The sequence below is a fragment of the Cucurbitaria berberidis genome (assembly GCF_010015615.1).
Source record: "Cucurbitaria berberidis CBS 394.84 unplaced genomic scaffold K460scaffold_5, whole genome shotgun sequence".
In the NCBI taxonomy this organism is placed as follows: Eukaryota; Fungi; Ascomycota; class Dothideomycetes; order Pleosporales; family Cucurbitariaceae; genus Cucurbitaria; species Cucurbitaria berberidis.
The window spans coordinates 2,700,183-2,717,176 of record NW_024468939.1 but is presented as its reverse complement, the minus strand read 5'-3'; the positions used below and the strand labels follow the sequence as shown (position 1 = coordinate 2,717,176).

Genomic DNA, 16,994 nt, shown 5'->3' with positions numbered 1-16,994 from the left:
TTGCAGTGTTGCACCGCGTCTCAGTAAATAAGATTCTGGGCTAAAGAGGTCAATGTGAGCGCGGGAGATGAGCCTAGTGAGGCAGTTGGAAAGGTTTGATAAATAGCGTGGACATGCCGCCTGACGGCCTTGTAGACACCTGTAGTCCCGTGTTAGTAATAGCTTCGGCTAGTTTTGCGTGGTCCTGGGCGGTTTCAGGAGACCTGGAAGTTATGTTGAAGGAGTGGACTTGAGTGGTGGAGACCCTTGCCCTGCTCATCAAACTACATCTTGCTCCCGCGGACTAAGCCAACACGCGCCATACATGGGTAACAGGAAATTTATCAGGTAGAATAGTACATAGAGGAAGCAGGCAGTTTCTGGTCGTACATACTCAACTTTCTTGCGACTACTCCATTTTTCTACAATGGATTCGTGGCCAGAAGACAACATGCCGCCCAAGACTGTGGACAAAAGTGAAGCATGATTGACCAAAATGAGAAGCGGCTATTGCCGGATGAAAATGCATGAAGTCTGACGACGGTATAATAACATGACGGCTGGTCTAGAACAAAGAGGCTATGAGAGGTATTGGTTGACGGAAACATCAGACAAATGCAATAGAACTATGTTGTGCATATCCCCGTAGCGTCCTTCTTCAAAATTACCTAGGAGCAACACCTAGGTTATGCGAATAGGATCGGAAGGTGAAGAACATGTCGAATCGACTAAAGGTGCTAAGATAGTCTGCATCCCAACCCCGCATTATCTCCAGACTCGTTGGCCATCTGATCGTCAGCGTCACACTAGAGATATTTCACAAGACGCGCGACACCGTAGGGCTCGGTCGTTGAGACAACTTGATGCCTGATCAAGCTTCGCACGCGCGAAGCTCGCGTGGTCGAGGGTTACACTACTTTGGACCGAGGATTCGATGCGTCACATGGTGAGGACTCAGGACACAGCACACCGCTCTTCGAACTCTCATCGGTGAAAAACACATGAAGTTCAGCGGATCATGGCGGCGCATCGGTTTATGTAGGAGGAAATCAGTGTTAAGAGGCTGCCCAGATGAAAGCTGGAGCGCTAGTACTATTTGAGCGCGAGCGCGAGCACGAGCACGGCTGGGCCGGTAGCTTCGCAACTTCGACACCTGAGCCTCAATATGTTCGCACTCCGAACATTCGCCCAACGCGCTGCATCAAGAACGCAGGTGCAAACGTTAGGAAAGGCTGTAGGACCACTGCGAATTTTACAGTTACAGTTGCGACCATTCGTATCACTACCTTCTACTCCGATCAGGTCTTGGTCAACTATAGCCCAACAAGAGAACAGTCAGCCCTTCGAAGAAGAAACTCTTTCTAATTACGAAGCCGACCAGTTCTACCCCATTCATATCGGTGAAGTTCTCCATGGCCGATACCTTATCACTGGTAAACTGGGATATAGTGCAAATTCCACTGTCTGGCTCTGCCGTGACATTCAGTATGTGTCCACAGATATCACCACACTTATCATCTAACAATTCTCAGAGAAACTAAGTATGTCGTCGTCAAAGTGCATGTGAGGACGCCAAAGCAACGCGCCAACAGGGAAATATCGGCTTACAAACATCTTTCCAACATCACCACAGACAACATCGGTTGCCTGCGTATACGAAATGTCCTTGATGTGTTTGAGCTCGTACGCTCAAATGGAAGACGCCACGTTTGTCTTGTACATGAGCCACTGCAGACTACATTGCATGATTTTCAGAGGCAGAGTGGACGCCCTGTGCCACTACCATCAGGGCTTGCCAAACCTATAACTCGCTGCCTACTTGAGGCTTTAGATTTCTTACATACAGTTGCAAATATTACACACTGTGGTACGTGGCTCCTAATTCCTCACTATTCTTCTATTAACGAGTTAATTTAGACATCAAACTTTCCAATATCATGATGCAGATCGAGGACACTAGTGTACTCGATGACTTCGAGAATACAGAAAGAACCGACCCCTGTATCAGAAAGGTTGTAGATGAGGAACGTACAATCTACCAGTCGCGAAGTTTCCGTCATCCGCGAGAAAATGCTTTTGGAAGCCCAGTTCTTTGCGACTTTGGCGAAGCTCGAATTGGAGGAGCTTACCCATATGAAGAAATCCACCCGGAGGTCTATAAAGCACCCGAGATACTTATGCAGATAGACTGGGGGCATAGCGCAGATATCTGGATGACTGCTTGCATGGTACGCTTACAAACCACGCGAGCATATCTTGGACACTTTTAACGAATTCTACAGATTTGGGATATGATAGAGGTTCAATACCTTTTCGATGGTTATGACAATGAGAACTTGCACAATAACCGCGTTCATATTGGTGAAATGGTAGGCTTTCTAGGCCATCCTCCTGTGGAGTTTCAGAAACGCAGCCAGAACTCATGGAGAGTGTTCAATGAGAATGGCGAATGGAAAGGTAACCCACCTTTATCTCCTCAGACTCTGGAAGGACTTGAGAGACGTCTTCAGGGTTCAGAGAAAACAGCGTTCTTGGCCTTCATACGGTCGATGCTGCAATGGGTGCCTGAAGCAAGGCCGACTGCGGCTCAGCTCCTCGAAGATCCGTGGCTAAAAGATGAAGGCACGAATTGAGGGGACTGATGAGGTTGGGAATCATGATATTGGACCCGGCGGTGCTCTCGGTGGATATTCATATGTGCGAATTCAAAATCTGTGTCAACTTCCACGTGTATCGTGGACAAATTTCCATCTTCGCCTTATATAGCTAAATCATCACTAATATTCCTGTTGATCTATAGGAAGATTTTAGCGCTCCATTCAGTATTACAATATCGCGGCGCAGCTCTCTCAAGGTACATCAAAGACTGCGATAGCTCAGCAGGTATCTTGAGTTGTATGTGTTTTCTAGCTTTTACTCTCCTCCTCAGTGTAGCATAGCACGGCATGTCTTCGAGTGAATCAAAGGCGTCCTCAATGTCGAAATTCCTGCTAAGTCCTTCAAGACGAACCGAGTACAACCATAGAGACGACACTGACAAACAAGGACCCAGGGCGGCCCCAGCTTGTAGTAAGTTTGCTACCCCTTTTGCAGCTATGACATATTCTTTTCGCCATCATTCGGGTAGTAAAGCACACAATAAGCCAACGAGTTTTACAATGTAGTGTGTCTTACTCAGGTACAAAAGTATTCACGATCGGTTGTTTCTGGACTTTCGCCCCAACATTGTATATCTACAACATCACTATAATTTTGAATGTCACAACACGCATTATACACACACATTCACTACTCCTTTCTGACTCCTATTGCCCTGGACTGGAGTAATGACTGTAGTAACGCTTTCGTTCACTATGTAGGCGATCATGTTGTTCAATATGCTCTCACAGTATCTTCCCCGGCGCCCAACGGGCACATTCGTTCACTATGGCGATTAGCTTTCACGTTGTGTTCGGAGCAGAACGAGGGCTCTTGAGGCCAAATCATATATTTCCCAGCAAACCAATTCATCTAGCAGAACAGAACAACCTCCACTAGCAAACGATCACCCTCTTCCCAAGAAAACATTTACAAACTGCAACTCCAAGTTCCAACGAAACCGAACGAAGCACCAGTCCAAACCATATCAGCCTCGCCCATAATGGATTTTACAACAATCCTGGCGACCATCATGATGTGCGGGATGTTCACGTGGAACATCTTCCTCATCTACGATGTCCGTCAGCGTCCGGATCCACCAACTTTGCTTTCCTCGCTCCGTCTTCTGGCTCACTCAATTCCGGCTATGATTCTCCTCGGTACCTGCATCATGGCTCAGAATGCTCAAGACTCCGCACTGGTCTGGTTCGCCGCACTCTTTGCGTTCCGGTATTGGCGCATTCTTGTCAATGTCTTCTTCTGGTTCCGCTACAACCCCGCGCTTGCTACCGGCCGTGAAACGATTACATCGAGCGACTGCACTGTCATTGTGCCTACTGTAGGTCCGAATGGGAACTCAGTGTTTGCTGACATGGTAGCTGCGATCCTCGCCAATGGCCCTGGTCGTTTGATATTTTCGACGAACACCGAAGACGCAGCTCAGCAGGTTCGAGCCATCCTTGCAAAGATCGTTAGCGATCTCAAAGCTGGAACTTCTTCATACCAGCAGTTATGGGGCGTTGGAGCCGTTGATGTGACCACTGACATCCAGGTAACAAACGCCAAAGTCTCCAACAAGCGTCACCAGGTTGTCAAGGCCTTTGAAATGGCTGAAACCAAAATTCTCGTCATGGTCGATGATACAGCGATCTGGCATCCTCGTTTCCTCTTGGCTACGCTTCCTGCCTTCGCCAACGAGAAAGTCGGTTTCGTCGGCACTCGCAAGTGGGTAAAGCGCCTGTCTTACGTTGCTGATCCAAACGTAGGCTACCTGACAAATCTATGGATGCAATACTGGTCCGGCTTCTGGAACGTGATGGGTGGACTCTACCTGGCCCGTCATAACTTCGAGATTCGTGCAACGAATGCTGCGGATGGAGGCGTATTTTGTGTTTCAGGCCGTTCTAGCTTGATTCGCACCTCTATCGTGAACAACAATGAGTTCAAACAAGGCTTCCTCAACGAGTACGTCCTCCGTTTTGGCGATCGATTCCCTGGTTGGGGTCCAGTGACTGCTGATGATGATAACTTCATCACTCGCCACGTCATCAACAACGGCTGGGACATTAAGATCCAGTACTCTGAGGAAGCGACGATGACTACGGTTCTTGGTAAGCTCCCTCTGAAGTTCCCAGATCAATGCCTGCGTTGGAGCCGAACGACCTTCCGACAGAACCCAATTGCTCTCTTCGCAGATCGAACCATCTGGTGGAAGTGGCCACTGACTGTCTGGACTACGTACTTCCCGTGGATGTACAACGCGGCCCTGTTCTGGGATGGCGTTGCTGTATTGATTCTTACGCAGACCAAGGCCTACGCCGAGTCCCGTCATCGACTCGCTGTTCTCGGCAGCTTCATTGTGTTCATCTGGGCGACGAAGCTGATCAAGACAGCTGCCTGGTTCTGGGAGCATCCTATGGATTTCGTTCTCTACTTTCTGATTCCGGCGTATCCGGCTTTCGCCTACTACCACTCGCTTCTGAAGATATGGACGGCTTTCACATTCTGGGACCTGGCTTGGTCCGGACGGAAGCTGCCCAAGGTCGAGTAGGGAGTACAGACACGCAGGTAAGTTTACCATTGTGTGTAGCGGGTTCCATCGTGAACGGGATATTTGCATCTCTTTCTGCTTGATTCATGGGAAGAGGCCTTCTGGTGCGCCATAGGGCCATCTCTTTGACTTTCACGACAAACTGTCTTTCGAAATGTAACATCCTCTCTTGGGAAGTTGCATAGGATAGTATAGGTAGATGTACATTGGGACAAGAATGCTAGCATTTGAAAATTGAAGACTATTGTGCCATAACCGTGTAACTTGCAGCTATTGATGGGTGAAGTGTCGCGTTATGATGGTCACCTTCTTGAAATCTGTTGATAATGATGGAATATGTGGTGGAAGTGAAGAGCGAGTGCGGCATTAGCGTGCGCCCAGGCCATCCTCCCTTCGACCCGTACAGCAGCCCATCCAACCTATCCTCGCAATACACCTACAAGACAAAGCGATGCGCATCTAATCAACAGTCCAGACTTTCGCGATCCGATAATATCAATGTGATCAGCCCTGGCCTGGATGGACTGTGCAACTCGTACCGCCTCGAGACGCCGCCCCACAAGCCACCTTCCACTCCCAGCCAATGATACCACAGAAGCCCTCACCCACCGTGACAAGCTCAAGTGACCAAACAAGCCTCCTGATATACGCGCCGACCAATAATTTCTATGGCCTACGGTTTTGCAAAGAGAAACGGGAGGAGCGGGACGTAGCGCAGTAGCTATGCTTTCCTCTTGTGGGCGTCGAGATATTGCTTTGCGTGACAAATGCAGCATGGCTCCCGCTAGAACGAGCACTTGTGATAAGTGAGGAAGTGTTTTTGGTGTATATGAGAGCCCATCGAGCCTTCTTGTGTCTTTCGGTGGTCTCTAACGCGCTCTACTGCGTTGTACAGTCTCTCTTTTCAATTCGTCATTCTTTAAAAACATGGGTTTAATCTCGTCACTCATTTTTGCGGTACTACTCGGTGCTCTTACCGGCAATGCCGCGCCGCTCATTCAGAAAAGAGGTAATTCGATCAAACCGAAATATTCTTGACGATGCAGGCTAACAACTACAAGGGATCGGAGCCGATCTCCTCGCCAGGTTCAAGTTAATGGAGCAATATGCTTCAGCAGCTTACTGTGCAAACAACTACAACTCGCCGGGCGACCAGGTTGAATGTGCTTCTGGCAATTGTCCGCTTGTGCAGGATGCGGACTCGGCTACCGTGGCCGAGTATAGTCGGTAAGTCACTTGGGAAAAGTTCTGCGTGCATCTACTTCACCCTTGAACTTAACTTTGAGACTAACAGGGACCAGGGAGGAGACTGCCACCGACGTAACAGGTTTCGTAGCAGTCGATCATACCAACAAGCTGATCATCGTTTCCTTCCGCGGTTCCACCTCCATCGACGCCTGGCGCACGAACTTCGAGTTTGACACGACAGCAACCGATATCTGCTCCGGATGTACCGCCCACCATGGCTTCTGGAACTCATGGCTGGACGCACGAGACCGCGTAATTCCAGCCGTTAAACAAGCATCCACCACCTTCCCCAGCTACCAGATTACGGTGACTGGGCACTCTCTCGGTGCTGCCATTGCCACGCTCGGTGCTGCTCAACTACGAAACTCAGGCTATACCGCTGCACTATATACTTTTGGCTCTCCGCGGATTGGAGGAACCAAGATCAGTTCGTACATTTCGAATCAGTCTGGTGGTAATTATAGGGTTACGCATTGGAATGACCCTGTGCCCAAGCTTCCGCTGTTGACAATGGGCTACGTACATACCAGTCCTGAGTACTATATCAATAAGCCAAATAAGAAGGATGTGCTATCGGGGGATATCCAAATCTATGAGGGAGCGATAAACCTGAGGGGAAATACGGCGTGGCTTTTAATAGATATTGAGGCGCATAGGTGGTATTTTGGAAGTGTATATACGTGTGATGCTAAGAAGGGCAAGAGGGGAGGATTGGAGATTAGGGGAGTTGAGGGGGGTGTAGATATTGTTGCAACGTTCTGAAGTGAATATTTAGGATTCATAAAGAATATATTAAGTACTGTAATGGGACGCTTCAAAGTCGGGGCTGAGGGGTATCTTCGAAACAGGAATACAATTAACACTCCACGATATCCTCCTCCTCTTCCAACTCATCGCTCGTATGTTCCTCCCACAAATGGTGTATCAGCTCTCCGATACTTCTACACGCCGTGTCCGACTTGTTGAGCCGTGCACAGAGCACGCATGCGAAACCTCCGCTCTCTCGGTGACTTTTGATCACAAAGCGTGTTTTTACCAGAAAGGCTCGAGACAGAGTGTGTGTATGCTTATCAAATTTCTTGTCCCTGTCTTTAATGATCTCCCATGCTTTGCCAGGTCGTGTGGCAATATATGAATGACAATATTGACACATGTTATCTCCGCCATCTTTAAAGTTGTCTATCAAAGGAAGACGAGGTTTGTGTTGGAGGTCTCGCGCATACACGCAGAAAAGCTTATTGCCGTGCGGCCGTGGAGTTGGCTTTGGCACCGGTTCCGGTCGCTCTATAAAGTTTGGTGGGTCAGAACAACTGCTACTACTACTGCTGCTATTCCTCTTCTTCCTAATCCTTGACCTCCGTCTTCCAGTAGCATGAGAATTTTCGTGATGCCCTCTCAGCGGCAACGGGAAAGCTCCAGGAATGAGCAGTTCTGGCGACTTCGGGGGAATACGAGGCAGCATTCGTTGGTACTGCATGTCGAGTGCGATGATGGAAGCTGCACGCGCTGTACGCGTCGTCTGAATGAGACGCGCGAGATGTGAGTGCGAAGATGACGGTGAGACGTACGTACTCAACAGCAGATCTTGGTGGATATTGAGCAACGTTTGCTGAAGCTGTATGATCTGCGACTGGAGCTGGTTTTGCGTGATTACTACATTTTGTCAGAACTCTAATTAACAATGTCAGATCTGAGCCGTGTACGTACGATCACCGCGCGCGAACGGCTCTCCCAACTTCCGGTATCCTCGGTCGTACTCGGCTTTGACCTGAACAGACGATGTGCAGATGAGCTCATCGTCGCTGTTGCTGTAGTCATCTTTTCCTGAATGACTCCATCTTACTTGAGGCCGACGACCATGATAGTAGCCAGTATGAGAGCCTCGACGGCTTCGAAAGGAATCACCATCTCGTCTTTCTGGCTCTTCGCGAATGTTACTTCTTGAGCGGGACTTTTGCTTGAGCTTGCGATACAGATCGCTTGCGGACCCAAACGAATCCGTCAGCGTCCGGACCAGCGAGACGACAACCACTAGTTCTTGCAGTACAGCTTTAGCCTGTATGAAGTCAGACCACGTCTGAAGATATAGTAGGCACAGGAGATAGTCAGATAACTTACTGTTCTCACAGTAGCTTCAGCTTCCTCTTTCATTTTGTCGTTGACGATCAAAGCTGTTGAGGGTTAGTTGATCTTACCAAAGTTGAGAGGAAAGAAGGATGAGATGACTGTATGTACTCTATTGTGTGTAAGAAAAGCTCACCGGTCAGGCAACCACTTCCTGTTTGATCACATTTCTGCCGTGATGGTCACATTTGGTCTTTACACTCAGCTGCGGGAACTCTCGTACGGTAGATCACTTGGGTCGACTTGTCTTATGCTGGCAGGTCGCATGGTCTGCGCCCCGCTGTGAGTTTAGGGCGTACTCTGACTGATCGTGATGCGGCTCCGCCTGACTTTGCGAGGGAGAGGCTGAAGCTGGACGAGGAGCTTCGTCTTGTTGAGGTATTCTGCCGCTTAGCAGTTCAACGAGGACTCCATAGGACTCATTATTCCTATAGATTTCCCATGCGCCTTAGCCGCTGCTGAGAGCCTCAAGATCTGGATCTCACACGTGTGTCATGCCATGTCTGAGTAGGCGCCACGTGCCCCTGTCGCATGCGCGACGTATCTGCACTTGAGCCGCAGGCTAATGCTCTCATATACCGTGACTCTGGCAAGAGGGTAGTTGCACCTGAACGCCGCAGGCAAGTCCTTGTGGACATTAAGACTGTTACTAGCGCTTGAAGAAGTTACGAGATAGATGCGTTAGTTTTGAAGCCGCATATGCAGATTCGTTGATGCAGTTCGAGTTCCAGAGTGTGCTGCTGTTCAATAGCTTATTGTGAGTAACTAGAACAAAGCCTTGCGATACTTGGAGTTGGGTGCGAGGAATGATGTGGAGTTGAGCTGGCTGGTTTGAAGAACTTCGGACGTGCTCGGCAATGCGGCTGTCCTTCCCCGGCGGCTTCCCCACCAGCTCATCTTGCCCTCTGCAACCCGCCATATTCTGCAACATGTATTGGCCCTCGTTACGGCACTATTACGCTTCGTACATATCCTCTATCACCGTCATGGAGATCGCGTCCGTAGCTCAGCGGGAGGATCCGTACTGGTGGCATGGAGCTAAGGATGCAGCTGGCGCTTCGAGTTTCACCCTCATCAATCGATTCGCTAAGAGCATCCCTCATCTCCCATGCACGTAAGCGCGCTCCTGGAGGTATATTCTTAGCAATTTTCTATGGATCTGTTATGGATTTGCTATGGCTGTGCCGCTTGATGGCGTCCAAAAGAGATGCGTTCGCTCGTCGCGAACTGTCAGCCACGTTCTCGTTCCTTCCTCTAGTGATCTTTGTGCGTTGCGGACAGGAACATATCTTTAAAAATGACCGCAAACATCGAATCGCGATGGAACCCAATGCGACGATACATGTTAAGCTCGACTGTGGAGGAAATCGACCAAACCACCCAGCCCCCAGCGGAAACCAAGTCAAAGACATGTATAGCGACCGTTGATCGTGTGCCAAGTTGGCCTGAGGAAGCCAGACCACTTAAAAAGCATACTTGGTTATCATACGTCTACGGCGTCGGAGACGTCCTATTGGTACTGTTGCCAATATACTTCATACGTAGGTAGCGATGCAAGCAGCTCGATTTGAAAGCATCTAACATACTATAGTTCTCGGAGTCGCAGTCATCACACTTAATGGCAGGCCTACCAATGGTTCTGCATTCGGCAAAAAGGTCGAAGTTGCCATGGATCTCGTCAGTCTTCTCTATTAATCTCATCAAACTTCACACTAATAGTACAAGGGCCCTACAATGTTCCCCATCATCTTTGCGGCTATCAGTGGACGAAGCATGAAGATGGTCGCACGATATTTGGCAGAAAAAGGCACGAAGATAAGTGTATGGAACAGCCTTTCCTTCCGCCACACGCGTCACTTGAAAGCTTAGCTAGGTCGGCTTCGGATTTGAGTCCACGGCTAATCTGAATCAGACACTAGAATTACTCATGGCTAGCCAGTCCGTGTGGGGAACCATCGAAAGCCAAATGGTTATGCAACGCCTCACCATAGTGGGAGTCAACCTTCTATTCTTATGGGCTTTATCGCCCCTCGGAGGTCAAGCCTCTCTTCGAATTATGAAGAGGCATGATCGAGATAGCTTTTCGGCCGCCAAACTCCGCTATACGACGACTGGACCAGGTGGGACCATGTGGGGACTTTCGTCAACCTACGTGGGGAGCGGAAAGTTTGCCGACGCAGGAGCGTTGTATACTGCGGCCTTGTTGGCGCCGGTGGAGACAAAGGTAGGACCGAGAGATCCTTGGGGTAACGTCAAGATCCCCAACCTAGAGTATCTCAACAGCACCAAACCCGACGCAGGAGGCTGGGTGGTGGTCCCTCAGATAGGAGAACCGGAGCTTTACTCATCTTTGGTTGGACTGCCTTTGGTCGGACTTCCATCAAACGACAAGTCGAACTTCACGATGGAATCGACTTACCTCACAGTCGAATGTGGACGCTTCACTCAAGCGCCTTACCCAGGGGCCAATAATGATACTAACAACGGCAAAACAGATTTCAGGAAACTGGACGAGCTCGTACCCGGCCAAGTATGGTCTAACAAATCTAAGAATAACCCGTTCGAGCCATCGGAGGGCCGAAGTACGTCCTTCTTTATCGACACCAACCTCGGTTCACCCTGGGTTCCCGAGGATCCTATGTATGAGACTTTACTGGGGCGTCTAGATGGGTTCGTCGGCCATTACAACTCGTCTCGTCTGAGTAGTGAGCAAGTGGGAACGCAACGAGAGCTCATATACACCTCGATATATGCGACAAGTAAAGAGAGTGGGAAGTTCGGGTTGAATATCGCGCGATGCAAGGTGGCCCAGAAGCATGTGGAGTCCATGATAGAGTGCGTTGGTGGGCAGTGTATAGCTAAGAGAGTCAGGAAGTCGCTCACAGACACAAGGCCTTCAGCGCTCACAGCCTTTGAGCACGGTCTGGTCATGCAAGGCTTCGCGCAACAATTTCCGATCGCGGTCACCTTCAGCGTTGGCTCGAGTCCAACGGAGCAATTCCTGGCGAACACTTCCACCTTCCCATTCGTGCAGCAGGCTGGCCATCTTACTGAAGACACTTGGTATACGAATGTATCTCTGATTGAACCCGAGATCTTCTCTCGACGACTGAGCTTGGTACTGAATACTTACTACCAACTCACAACTCAACCGACCGGTTACTTCGGGAGCTTATCCAAAAATTTGACTCTCTATGGACCGGACACGCTACCCGTCACTGATATCGACAAGTATCTCCCAGCCAATTTCTCCGCGACCAACAACTCTTTCTTTGATTGGTGGCCAACCTTCGACGCGGCGGTGCAGCGTAGTGACTCTCCGTTCATAGGCGCGACAACAACGGCTACAGTAACGAGCACGGTAGAAATCTTTGCCTGTAATACTGCATGGCTCTCACTCCTGATGGTAGCATCGGTTGTCATCTTCATCACCGGAGCTGTTGCGTTGGCACTCAAGCATCGAACACTCGGGCCCGAGGTGTTTGGATTTGTTTCAAGCATGACCTATGAGAATCCATGGGTCAGAATACCACGCGGTGGAACGATGCTGGATGCAATGGAACGCGCAAGACTCCTAAAAGATGTCGAAGTGCACGTCGGAGATGTGCGCGGCGAAGAAGACATTGGTCACATTGCTTTTTCAGCGGGTGTACCCTTGCGCAAGTTGGAACGAGACCGCCTTTACTACTGAACAGTGCGCAGCGCAGCTCTGCATCAGTTTGTCTCCTCCTCTAGGACTCTTTCAAATATCCGTATACGGTCGAATCATGAATGGACTATTGCCGCCTCCAGGCAGCTGCTCGGACCATTGGACCCCGCGCTCAAGCACTGTAAAGCGAATGGTTACGCTTCGAATCGCTTAAGAAAATTTGCTCTACTATCACTGGACATAGCGACCTGTGGTTGCGTTGTACGTTATTGGAAGTAAAGGGCCTTGAAACATACGGTGATCCCTTTAGATCAGCAACAGCGGGCGGCATCCTGCATCCTCGGGGTTTACACTTGGCCGCGAGTCAATCAACGCTTTGCTACAGCCAGTCCTGCACGTTTCTTGAAAGAAGATGTGATAGACCCTGCGTAAAATTTGAGAAAATCAAGCTTCACAAACAGCCGCTGGGTGGGTAAGGATGTGGACTCGACCCTCGACGATGCGATGGCGTACAGCTGAAGAAGCGGCTCACCAATCGGTCTCCAGGTGCAGGGGTACGTAGGGCGGAGGTGCGACGTAGCATAAGGCAGGGGTCCGGATCTTCTGTCGGACCGCTAAGCGACTCCGCCCCTACCAATGGCCGACCAGATGGATCATCGAAACGAAACCTCCTGAAGGCGACAACACAGAACTTGGTATCCTTGAAATCGAAACAGCCACAGCCTTCCTATTCGGATGTGTACGCATGATGTACCTGCGTCAGCTATGCAACGTTCTCGCCAACCCCTTGGCTGAGAGCCTGAGTAGACCTGATAGTCTGTTTCACAGAGTAGACGCTCGTCGTTGTGGCCATCCACGCCGGTCGAAATGCCATAGTCCAGACTGAACGTTTGATTAGGGGACCATCAGGGAGACTGTGTGGAGCCCCGGTGGTAGCAGACATCCTACGATGTGATTAAGCATAAAAGACCGCAACAGCCGCGAAGCATGTCCTCATCACAGCCATTCTTTTGCAGCTTCCGCATCCTTTGCATTCCCAATACTTTCTTGTTCCGCTAGCTGGACTAGTTCATTCTTCTTTTCTCATTACATTCTTTGAAGAGCAACCGTTGTACGACATACATCTTATCATCACCATGCATTTCCGATCAGCCTTCCTAGCAGCAACTGCTTTGTTGACCACTGCGAACGGTCACGTTTTTATGAAGTCACCTGTTCCATACAGTGTTGACAAGCTCGACAACAGCCCAATCACAAAATCTCAATACCCGTGCAAATCTCAAAACGGCTTTACGGTTTCTACCATGAACGCCATGAAAGTTGGAGAAAAACAAACAATGGCGCTCTCAGGAAGTGCAGTCCATGGAGGCGGATCTTGCCAGTTGAGTGTGTCATTAGACACCGAGCCCACCGCGAACTCTATTTTCAAGGTTATCAAGTCCATGGAAGGAGGATGCCCAGGTGTAGAATCACAGGCACTATCTTACGACTTCGAGCTTCCTGCAAGCATTCCGAATGGCAAGGCGACCTTTGCTTGGACATGGTTCTCCAAACTCAGTGGCCAGCCTGAGTTGTATATGAACTGTGCACCCATCGACGTCACAGGAGGCGCCAGCGACAAGTCCGCTTTCAATTCTCTCCCCGATATGCTAGTTGCCAATCTCGATGACACTTGCAAATCCGTGCCCAATTTTGCTGTTCAGTTCCCTACTCCTGGGGATTCTGTTCAGAAGGGCGCCACAAATGACCTCAAGCCCCCTACCGGTAGCGGCTGTGGCAAAACCTCTGGGACTACACCTGCTGAGCCCTCGAGCCCTGGTGGCGTCTTCGCTCCTGGTGCTTCTAGCGCAGCCCCTGCAGCCCCCAGCGCTGCACCTGTTGTTCCCAGTGCCGCACCCGCACCCATCCAATCTACCTCGACCACCCTCGTCACCGTGACAGCCAAACCTACTGCTCCTTCACCGGCCAAACCTACCGCTCCCTCCTCTCCCGGCACCGTTACGCCATCTCCTCCTACTTCGGGCGGTGGTGCTTCGACCACGTGCACTTCCAACGGCGCGATCGTCTGCAATGGCACCACTCAGTTTGGTCTCTGCAACAACGGAAACGTTGTTTGGCAAGCTGTCGCTGCTGGTACTACTTGTGCCAACGGTGTCATCTCAAAGCGTGGCTACAATGGGCGTATTGCCCGACGGCGGTACGCGAGCCGAAAGGTCGCTGTACCCGCGGTTTAATAGGATTCACGATCTAGACACGACATTTGATGATAATGTTCGACCTATGTTCACATTCACTCGCTCAAGACATTTTTTTTTTACATATAGGGGACGTTTAGGTCTGGAACCGGCTTGTTGTACATTCTTCACATTCTTTTCATGTTGAAGCTGCTTTGCATTATCGGCGTTGGAGGACATTGGATGAAAGAAACAAAGAAAGAAAGGGGGGTCCATCTTGCAAGGTTGCAAAGATGTCTGTCTGTCTATAACACAATACCCATGGCGTATAGCAACGCAATGAAACGAGATTCAATTAAACATTTCAAACCTACTACTTACTCCATATTTTGAACCCACGAGCTGACCACCAAGAGTGAGACATTTCAGGGGATTTGGCAAGTCCTAGTCAACTCGTCCTTGCTCAAATCAAAGTATTGGTTGTCGCTCACGCAATCAGGCCTCCACTGGTCTGAACGACATCTTCGCCCCCATGCAAATTGCTCCTGTCATCCTCGCCTCGCTCCCTTCCAACCCCAACTGCGACCGCGACCGCGACCCGACCCCCGGCCAGCCGCGAAACATGAAACAACTACCCCGGCCCTCGTCTCCCCCGTCCTGTCCCCACCACATTCCCAGCTAGGACATCCCTGCACTCACGTTGTAGATCTGATCTGCCGGTGTTGAATGGGGCCGTTTTATTAGCCACCTCACTGCAAGGTACAGTTCGTGATAAGTATAGCGTTGTGATCTAGACTGGTGAAATTCATGCGTTGGAGGGGAGGCTGGTTCATTCGTTCTGGGGGTTTGTGGCGATGAGGACTGGTAGTTTTAGGATGAGTTTGGGTGCACCCTGCGCGGGACTGGGCTGGGAAGATATGAGGGAAGGCAGTTAGAGAAAGGGGGGAGGTATAGACGCTCCGTGTGGGAAAGTAGTGGCTGGGACCATGATGGTCGATCCGGGGTATCATTTGTTCTCTCTATCTCGACGCCCTCGGGCTCGAGTTACTCATACTTTCTTCTACTAACGCTCCAATATTGGTACATGTGGTAATTAGACCAAGCTCTTCCTTGGTCTTCCAGCTTTCTTCTTCTCCAGCAGACTATTCATCCCCGTTCCCTGGCTTGTCATGAATGCATCATGTGTCGGCGTGGCCACAGCAGGTGTCACATCGCCACTCCGCACTCTCTTCTCTGGCAGCTCTTCACCGTCTCTCGGCAACTTGAATGCGAGATATGTCTCCTCTGCGCGCTTGCATTTGTCAAAGACCTCATTCATGTATTTTTCTACCACATCTGGAGGCCGGACCGCGCGAGGCAGTGAACGTATAATGTCGGGATCATCGGTAAGAAGGAGCACTGTGACGGGCTGGTAGAACTCGATATCGGCAATGTCGTTCTTCTCATCAAAGTCTTCTATTCGTGGAGGTGGAACGTAGGCTGTCGGATTTGGTGGGGCAGCGGATTGTAACGCCGCAGGGGCGTTGGGGTTCGGTGTGGGCGTCGCGCTGTTCGGCTGTAGTCCACTAGGGGTTGCATTCAAAGGAACACCTGGTGTAGGCTGGGGCGTTTGAATTGCCTTCGGAGCAGGCGTAGATGGCGGTTTGACGGGAGTCTCTGGCTTTGGTTTCATCTTGGTGACCAAGAAAGAAATCTTTACCCCCGATCCATTGGGCAACCATTCCATGAAGCTGTATGAGGGGAAGTAGAGCTTGTCACTGGTTCCTTCGACGAATTCAAAGACCAGTGGTCGGCATGATGTCCTCTGCGGCGATGCGCTATACGACGATGCTTGCTGGGGTTGGCGATACTGCTGTGGTGAGTTGTAGTTGTTCGGGTACGGAGGGTGTGGCTGTTGGGGAAGGTGTGCTTGTTGCATCTGCGGCTGGGGCGGTATCGGGCTGTACGGCTTTGGTGGTGGTGGCAGCTGAACTGGCTGGACTGGTCGTGGAGGTGGAGGGGCTGCGATTGGTTTTGGTGCAGAAGGAGGTGGTGGTGGGAGCGTCTTTGGCAGGGGAGGAGGAGGTAATGGCTTTGGTGTTTTGGTCGCCTGTTCCTTCTGCTTGGCTAGAATAGCCGTCAACTCATTGATGTGGGTTTGGAAGAACTCGAGCTGCTCCTTGCTTGCCGAGCCTGCCGCGACAATCTTCATGACAGCTTTCAGCTCTGGATCTGTCCCAGCGCGTGCCGCCAGCATGTGGATAACAGGATCTGGTGCAGGTGTTGAGGTTGGCGCTGGCGGAGGGGCTTGTTGTACGGGTTTCGGGGGAGGTGGTCGTGGCTGTGGGGGCTGCTTTTGGTAGACTGGCTGCCCATTGTTGTATTGCGTGTACTGGTTAGGTTGGCTGTGCTGGCTGTGATTCGGCCATGGCCCGTAATTCGAGGTTGGAGCCTTCTTCTGTACGTGCTTGACCATCTCACGAGGCCCAAAGAGTCGGATGTTGAAAGTATGGGGCTCTATGACTAGTTGCGCAACTACACTTTCTTTCTCTCCGCCCACGCCTATCTGAGGGAAGTTGCGCAGAAGCTCCTTCTGTCTTTGGTTCTTCGTCTTGTCTTCATCTGTCCGCTCCGCCACCTTTTTTGGCTGTAC

General features: G+C 50.4%; 7 protein-coding genes across 7 annotated transcripts; 5 read left to right on the top strand and 2 right to left on the bottom strand.

Annotated features, from left to right (window-relative positions):
• The first annotated feature begins 1,140 nt into the window (after positions 1–1,140).
• Positions 1,141–2,771, top strand: K460DRAFT_320330 (protein kinase). Its single transcript, XM_040930446.1, has 4 exons — positions 1,141–1,464; positions 1,512–1,846; positions 1,897–2,207; positions 2,262–2,771. The coding sequence occupies exons 1-4, from the start codon at positions 1,145–1,147 to the stop codon at positions 2,610–2,612; spliced, it is 1,317 nt and encodes a 438-aa protein (XP_040784930.1). The 5' UTR covers positions 1,141–1,144; the 3' UTR covers positions 2,613–2,771.
• A 677-nt stretch (positions 2,772–3,448) lies between these two features.
• On the top strand, positions 3,449–5,465 carry K460DRAFT_370334 (glycosyltransferase family 2 protein). Its single transcript, XM_040934138.1, has one exon. The coding sequence runs from the start codon at positions 3,620–3,622 to the stop codon at positions 5,165–5,167; it is 1,548 nt and encodes a 515-aa protein (XP_040784929.1). The 5' UTR covers positions 3,449–3,619; the 3' UTR covers positions 5,168–5,465.
• Positions 5,466–5,611: 146 nt separating this feature from the next.
• K460DRAFT_346122 (alpha/beta-hydrolase) lies at positions 5,612–7,320 on the top strand. The gene is made up of 3 exons (XM_040931294.1): positions 5,612–6,176; positions 6,229–6,394; positions 6,469–7,320. The coding sequence occupies exons 1-3, from the start codon at positions 6,095–6,097 to the stop codon at positions 7,175–7,177; spliced, it is 957 nt and encodes a 318-aa protein (XP_040784928.1). The 5' UTR covers positions 5,612–6,094; the 3' UTR covers positions 7,178–7,320.
• Positions 7,272–8,566, bottom strand: K460DRAFT_409778 (uncharacterized protein; the record flags this gene model as incomplete). The annotated part of the gene is made up of 3 exons (XM_040937288.1): positions 7,272–8,068; positions 8,123–8,471; positions 8,534–8,566. The coding sequence occupies 3 exons, from the start codon at positions 8,564–8,566 to the stop codon at positions 7,272–7,274; spliced, it is 1,179 nt and encodes a 392-aa protein (XP_040784927.1).
• A 1,270-nt stretch (positions 8,567–9,836) lies between these two features.
• On the top strand, positions 9,837–12,230 carry K460DRAFT_292905 (uncharacterized protein; the record flags this gene model as incomplete). The annotated part of the gene is made up of 4 exons (XM_040929379.1): positions 9,837–10,080; positions 10,131–10,216; positions 10,265–10,360; positions 10,452–12,230. The coding sequence occupies 4 exons, from the start codon at positions 9,837–9,839 to the stop codon at positions 12,228–12,230; spliced, it is 2,205 nt and encodes a 734-aa protein (XP_040784926.1).
• A 1,094-nt stretch (positions 12,231–13,324) lies between these two features.
• K460DRAFT_291889 (lytic polysaccharide monooxygenase) lies at positions 13,325–14,422 on the top strand (the record flags this gene model as incomplete). The annotated part of the gene is made up of 2 exons (XM_040929317.1): positions 13,325–14,024; positions 14,130–14,422. 2 exons carry the CDS (start codon positions 13,325–13,327, stop codon positions 14,420–14,422), a joined length of 993 nt encoding a protein of 330 aa, XP_040784925.1.
• Positions 14,423–15,359: 937 nt separating this feature from the next.
• K460DRAFT_370331 (uncharacterized protein) lies at positions 15,360–16,299 on the bottom strand. Its single transcript, XM_040934137.1, has one exon. It carries the CDS (start codon positions 16,278–16,280, stop codon positions 15,456–15,458), a length of 825 nt encoding a protein of 274 aa, XP_040784924.1. The 5' UTR covers positions 16,281–16,299; the 3' UTR covers positions 15,360–15,455.
• Between the last annotated feature and the right edge of the window lie 695 nt (positions 16,300–16,994).

Excerpts from the sequence above, each read along its gene's own strand:
- K460DRAFT_370331 (XM_040934137.1), bottom strand. The coding sequence starts at position 16,280 with ATGCAACAAGCACACCTTCCCCAACAGCCACACCCTCCGTACCCGAAC.
- K460DRAFT_346122 (XM_040931294.1), top strand. The coding sequence starts at position 6,095 with ATGGGTTTAATCTCGTCACTCATTTTTGCGGTACTACTCGGTGCTCTT. Across the intron at positions 6,177-6,228 it reads GCCGCTCATTCAGAAAAGAG|GGATCGGAGCCGATCTCCTC; the intron begins GTAATTCGATCA and ends AACAACTACAAG. Across the intron at positions 6,395-6,468 it reads ACCGTGGCCGAGTATAGTCG|GGAGGAGACTGCCACCGACG; the intron begins GTAAGTCACTTG and ends AACAGGGACCAG.
- K460DRAFT_320330 (XM_040930446.1), top strand. The coding sequence starts at position 1,145 with ATGTTCGCACTCCGAACATTCGCCCAACGCGCTGCATCAAGAACGCAG. Across the intron at positions 1,465-1,511 it reads TGGCTCTGCCGTGACATTCA|AGAAACTAAGTATGTCGTCG; the intron begins GTATGTGTCCAC and ends AACAATTCTCAG. Across the intron at positions 2,208-2,261 it reads TCTGGATGACTGCTTGCATG|ATTTGGGATATGATAGAGGT; the intron begins GTACGCTTACAA and ends CGAATTCTACAG.
- K460DRAFT_370334 (XM_040934138.1), top strand. The coding sequence starts at position 3,620 with ATGGATTTTACAACAATCCTGGCGACCATCATGATGTGCGGGATGTTC.